Source organism: Aythya marila (genome assembly GCF_965140915.1).
Source record: "Aythya marila genome assembly, chromosome: 4".
NCBI lineage: Eukaryota > Metazoa > Chordata > Aves > Anseriformes > Anatidae > Aythya > Aythya marila.
The window spans coordinates 70,377,403-70,384,129 of record NC_139045.1 but is presented as its reverse complement, the minus strand read 5'-3'; the positions used below and the strand labels follow the sequence as shown (position 1 = coordinate 70,384,129).

At 32.6% G+C, this 6,727-nt stretch overlaps 1 protein-coding gene across 1 annotated transcript; it reads right to left on the bottom strand.

Annotated features, from left to right (window-relative positions):
* Window positions 1–5,882, bottom strand: LOC309877805 (transmembrane emp24 domain-containing protein 11-like). Its single transcript, XM_082759566.1, has 5 exons — window positions 5,653–5,882; window positions 4,716–4,816; window positions 3,815–3,940; window positions 1,378–1,524; window positions 1–481 (listed from the first exon to the last, which is right to left on the bottom strand). The coding sequence occupies exons 1-5, from the start codon at window positions 5,780–5,782 to the stop codon at window positions 332–334; spliced, it is 654 nt and encodes a 217-aa protein (XP_082615692.1). The 5' UTR covers window positions 5,783–5,882; the 3' UTR covers window positions 1–331.
* Between the last annotated feature and the right edge of the window lie 845 nt (window positions 5,883–6,727).

Here is a 6,727-nt window from a genome sequence, read left to right as displayed (position 1 = left end):
GAACTTTAAAACATTAGGATTTTATTTTAAATATTTCTATTTTAAATTTAACAATCCTGAGTTAAAGTTAAATGCTGCCTTAGTCATTGAGTCTTCTAGATTTAGCTTTACATCTACAGAGGAAAAGAAACTAATAAAAGATGGAATTCAAAGATTAAAATTTAAGGAGAGGCCAGAGACTGAAACCAGAGTTAGAGTGAGAAATAGAGTAGAAAATGAGAGAAGCTTGAGAGTTTTATACAACATATATGCTCATAGGTACAGGGTTTCTTTGAATTTTCTATATTAGATAATGAGGAAATTTCCAATCTGTGCATTTACTTCATAAGACTTAAACAAGCTTCTTAGCTATAAAGAAATCTTTGAGAGATTTGATTTGCCAGATTCCAATGGAGATAAGGATAAATGTTTGTGCCACAGCCCACCACAAAATATTGCTGTTGGTCTGTTCACTTATATTCCGAAATTTTTCTTCACGTTCCTGAAGAAAAAAAAAAAAAAGATAAAGATAAAGAAAAAGCATACTTAGTACTTACCAGCATCAGCATGTTTCATGCTGCTATCATGTTAACTAGACATGCATCCCTCTTCTGCATGGTAGTAAGCAAGCACTTTTCTCATATTGATAAAAATGGAAGTTTGTTCTTCCATAAGGAGGAATTTACAAACCAAAACAGAAAAGCAGACAAATTGCTGTCTGGAAGCAGAAATGCAAGCAAGTTTCTCTTGTTGCCTATATATATATATATGTATATATATATATATTAAATATATCCCACTAGTACATGCTTAAGACTTTTTAGGCTTACAGTCACTTGCACATTGCAGTCAAGAACCTTTTGGCAGCCAAATGTCATTTTCTAGGGAACTAGCAGATAGATTTCAAACACAGTCTGAGTGCCTGTGTATGTGTAGAAAAGTGAAGACAATGGGTTTACTCTTGTTTGAAGGAGGACTTTATTTCTAAGTGCATGAAGGTATATAAATACACACTCAATCATTTCCTTATGCACTCCAATAAAATTTGTGCACACAGACCAGCATGGAAACAACAACTGGCAACATCACCAGCTATGGTACCTGGCACCTGCTCCACTGCTGTTATTGGCTCTGGCCAAGAAAACTGTATTTGGAAATTCCAGCTTTAAAATAACACCAGTTGCTATAACCATGAGTTCATGGTAATTAGTTTTTATGTTGTTTCCTTTTACAGCTTAAAAATATTTTGTAAGGTAATGTGGGCTGTTTTGGTTAAATACTAATAGCTTTTTATAAGTTAGTTAAAAATAATACTGCAATTAAATAATAAACCTCAGATTACTTTATAAATCAATAAGCCTCTGTACATTTTTTTTTTCTATTAGGGAACATACATACTCTTTCATAGTTTTGTTCTTTGGATACATGTTGAATTTGCTCCATTAGATGTTCTAGTCTGAAGTTAACTTCATTCACTTTGTCTTTGGCTTGAATAACCGTTTCATCCAGAAAATGTTCTCCAACTCTAATGTCCAAATGTATACGCTGAGAACAGAAAAAATATTCTTATTACTGTGTCTTTTGTTTCCAAAATTCCTAAGCTCATTACAGAAAAAGAGCTTTAAATGCTTTTGTAAATCCTTCCTAAAGTTAGAACCAGATAGAATATTTGAAGTGTTTCTTAATTTCATTTTAAAATTAATTATACAAATTTAAAAACTTCACTAACTTTAAGGCATTGTTTTATACTAGTGTTTTTTTTAACTACTGTGAAAATGTTTTCTGTTCTCTGCCCAAATTGGTTATAAAAAAAAGAGCACTATTAGGACTGCTTGTTATATTTCACATTCCATCCTAATATTGCAGAAATAACATTCTTCAATGAAGAATGCAGGAAGCTGAAGGAACCTTTTAACTTCTAGGTATTCCACTTACAGTTAGGGATAGAAAACAAAGGAGACCAGCCAAATCATTATTTGCAGTTTATCATTGGTGTTAAAGCAGAACAGTCCATAAAGTATCTTCTTTGTTTCTCCACACACGGTATATCAGGTATGAAATAGTTCCCAATATCCTATAAGCAACTGTTAGAGCTATAGCAGAAGTGTCCCAAACCCTCCAGGTGACAGTCCCATAGAAATAAAAGAGGTGAATACAACCTGCAGTATCATGAAACTTAGGCATGAATTGAAAATTTTGCAAAAACGAAAAGGAGAAAGTTGCCCCAGAAGCCAATTTGTACCTAAGAGAAAATAAATTGTAGTCTAGCAGATAATCTACAGAAGTCCTAGATCTTGATACTACACAATAGAAGTTTGGTCTATTCAGATGTCAACCACAAATGGCAACCACATCTCCTTTCAGGTTTCTTAGAGTTAGCTAACTGAACATCCAGAAATCCCTCTCACAACGTTATAGGAGCCTGTGAATTTAGTAAAGTTTGGTTTGAAACAGTTCAGATAACCACCTGGTTCTTATAGAAGGCTACATCAAGACTACTTCAGTTAGCTAAAGAATGTTTTTCCTTTTCTAATCTTAAATCCTGCAGTATAAAAAATAATATTTTTCTTTTTTATTTTTGTATTCTTAAGACAAACTCTTTTTAATGTCCATACTATTAATCTTCTCCTTCCCTGCACCTGTTCACTTTTTAAAGAGGATGGCCAGAACTGTATACAGTGCATGTATCATATAAAATGATATTAGTTCATCTCCATCTATACTGATCTGATATTTTGATATCAGATCAAAATATCCTCCTGTATCTCCAGAATCACACTGATGGTCCGTAGTTAACTCTGACAAACCAATACTTTACCTCCCTTATCCTATCTAGTTGATGAACTCCACATTTTTATTATTATTATTATTATTATTATTACTGGATGCTAAGTGCTTTTGCAAAGTATATGATTAAATTTCCACTTATTTCCATTAAAAAGTTAATAATAACACCTAATTATTCCAGTGTAACTCTTCTTCTTCAGTAATGTTAACATCTCTTGGTTCTGTGTCATCTACATGTTTCTAAAGCAAACATCTAGGATAAAATTTGTCCTGTCTAGCTTAACACATTTACACATTTACAAAATGTTTACATTATCTAACAGTTTTTTGCAACCAACTGTAAAAAAAAAAAAAAAAAAAAAAAAAAAAAAGACAACTCTAAAGAGCTGTCAAACTACCTTTTGAGAATAGGTATATAGATAAATTTTTTGACAGTGTTTATGAAATGCCTTGCCAAAATAGATTAGAGTCACGATAATGATGATAACTCTGATCAGATCAGATTTAACTACTAGAGAACTCTGATCAGATAACTGATGCCCCTCTTTTTAAAATCTGCATGAAGAAAATCTTTATTGGTTGTAGACAATATTGAGAATGCTAATATGTTCTTAATATGAATATCTTGCAAACATTTCTATGCTAAATTTTCTGAAAGACCTAGATCTAAGGTCATGCAATAAGGTAAGCCATGCAATACTATTACGATGTCACTGTTTCGTGACAGCATTTGTGGTAGTCAGTCTCACATATCTATCTTTCTGAACCAAACAGATGTTCTTATTGATCAGAACCATTTCACACTCAAAGCACCATGCAAACATTAAATCAATCTGTAGTTAAGTCTTGCCTCTTGAATCTTAACTTCTTATATAGCAGAACAGTCTTTTTATCTCTTCATCTTCATAATTTTAGATTTATCATGTTTAATCACTAGGAAATGTTGCATTTTCTGCTAGAAGTTAAATTTCTAATATATTTTGTAAACTCTATAGTGTTTATACAATTAATACTATTACAACCAAGAATATTTAAGAAATACACCTACCAGTTTACTTCCTGCAAATGCCACAAGTCTCGTGGAGTTAGACTGTAAACAGATAATATGCTCCCCAGATAGATAGGATGTAAAAGAAAATGTTGCTTCTGGCCCATACAGTTTTGACAATATTACCTGCAATTTAGATGTGTTATATGTTGGATATGTACATTAAAGATATTGATAAAATAATCAAATGCAGTACTGTGAATTGTATGTAAACAGTAATAAATTAACCTCCTGAAAACATTAAATTTTTCTGAATTTCAGAAGAGATTTAGAGAATGATAAACAATTTTATCTCACAGTAAACATTGAAATGCTATGAATTTCTGCAACATACAAAATCCAATGGTCTCTAAAGCATTAAAAGTTTGAAAGCTAAGACCTTGTCTAGGCACAGAATAAGTTGGTCATTGTTGAAAAAGCTCAGGACCTCATGCTGCAGTTGCTATGCCTGCCTGATGGCTGCATGCAGCCTCACAGTATCTAGTCTTTTGCATTTTGTTTTATCATTAGCCTTTCTTTCTGCTGCTCAAATACTTTCTGAACCATTTTGCTTTATTAGCGAATTTTCATTATTTTTAAATATAATATGTTTTCTCAGTTGTGGCTTACTAGTCTTAATGGCATAGTTTCCCAATTCCAGTAATAATGCAAACAGTGTTCACACAAATAATGATCAAACATTCCATTTCTATTTATTTTCAAGCATGCCATTTCTATTTATTTTGATATCAACCACAAGGTGCTTACACATTTCAACAAGAAAATACTGAATTAGCAGATTAGCAGATTGATTGCAGATTTATTTTCCCCCAAAAAGCATCAATATATTTAGAGAGTTTAGACTGCCAGTGTTGAAAGTCAATACATAAATTGTATAGAAGCATTCATAAAGAAAATTTACCTCAGCAGAAGGAGTTCTAACAGTCACAAACATCCCCAAACCAGGAGCAGATTCCAGAAAACCTTGTTTATGTATATCCCATCTCTGTACTTTGTAATTCCCTGAATAAAAACATAGATAAAAATCTGATAAATAAAACATAGTTTAATATTAAAGGTCCTTAATTGTTTTTTTCCACAAAAATATAAATGTTTTAAAATAAAACAATATGTGTATTTCATTATGTATAATTTAAATTACTCAGAAGGCATTTTATAACAGTGTGAAATGCAATGAATTTTTACTACACTAGAATACTACAAAAATGATTGATTAACAAGTAATACTTTTTGATTACTCCTAATGTTCTTGCAAGATAAGCATCCAGAGGGCATGCTGAGACCACCAAAAGAGTAAGTGTTCAAATTAAGAGTAAGTGTTCAAATTAAGTAAGGGTAAGAATTCAAATTACATTTTTTGGATTCTTTCATATTTATCACATTACTAGTAAAAAAGATGATTATATAGTATATATATTTATGATATCCCCGGTGGGATGGAACTTCAGTACATCTTGAATTGCTTCTTTCCAGATCACTGTTAATCAAAATATTGTAGTATGAAAGAGTCATAATATATAGAAGCACATGTTGAAACAGCAATCCCACTGCTATAGAATTAGAAGACAATATTTTTCTTTGTTCAGAGAGTTAAGCACTCTGGAAACTTTTTTTTTTTTTTTTTGTGTAATGCAGTCACAGAATATGTGAATACAAGATGGCTAGTCACTGCTGCAGGGACTTATTTGTGGTGTGCCCTCTTTTTTATCAACATGGTCTTACCATATTCATCAGTCACAGATTTTTCTGTTAAATTACAAGCTATCTTTACGATTGCATAAGAGGTATATAAGATATATATAAGATTGCATCTTTATATAGCAATGACAGGTACCTACCAGTTACCAACGTGTCACTGGGAACATCTTCAATTATACATTTCTCTTCTCTTTCTGCACTATGAAAATACAAAGCAATTGAAGATGAAATCCAAAAGTTCATAAGAAATCCTATTAATTGGCTTTTCATTATTTTTATGTATCCTAGTAGTACTGCTTTTTGAAAATAACTATTTACAAATGTATGTAGTCCTGTGGTTGTTCCTTGTTTGCTGCTTATCAGTGTGGTTTTGAGAGAGGAAAAAAACTGTGAGAAAAGGCAGCTGGTGGTTACACATTTATAAATAACTACAGTATGTTCTGTAGAATGAGATAAAAAGGAAAAGATAACTTGTAAAATCTTTCTTCTTTCCCAGCATCTAGATTAAAATTTCATTTTATACACAGAGTAGTATGAAACTAGAAATCACTTCACAGATACTTGAGAGTGGTGCTCTAGATCACTGTAAGCAACCACATTGGCTATCTCTTTCCATAACCTACCTGCTAAAATTTTGACTTACATTGAACTTAATATCTTATATTTCCTATTTATCCAGGGTGATTATGGGTGATAAAACTTCACTCCTCTGTTGTGACAGTTACAAAAAATCTTGTAATTTGTAACCTAAATCATTGGACATAGGCATATGCCTGTACAGAAACCATAGGGACTACATAAAAAGACTGAAAGAAATATGAAGAAATTAAAGAGGGAGGGGGGAGAAACCAATCTGAAACACTAACCTAAATACCTAAAATTTCAGGTAGGTAACTCCTAATAAGTCATTTCATATTTGCAAAAGAAGCACTGATTTGTGTTTATTGCACTTTGCTGCACCTGCTATCTATGAAGCTGCCTCAATAAAAAACATCTTTTTCTAGCACTGATCAAGGGTCAAAACCAGCTGGGCCACCCAGCTGGGAAGCAGATGCCTTGCAGAAAAGGACCTGGGTGTCCTAGAAGGTTAACGGTATCAGGGGCTGCATTAGGCAACTTGTTGCTTCAGGAGAGGTAGTCCTTCCCCTCTGTTCAGTACTGGTGAGTCCACACTTGGCATACTGTGTCCAGTTCTGGGCTCCCAGTACCAGAAAG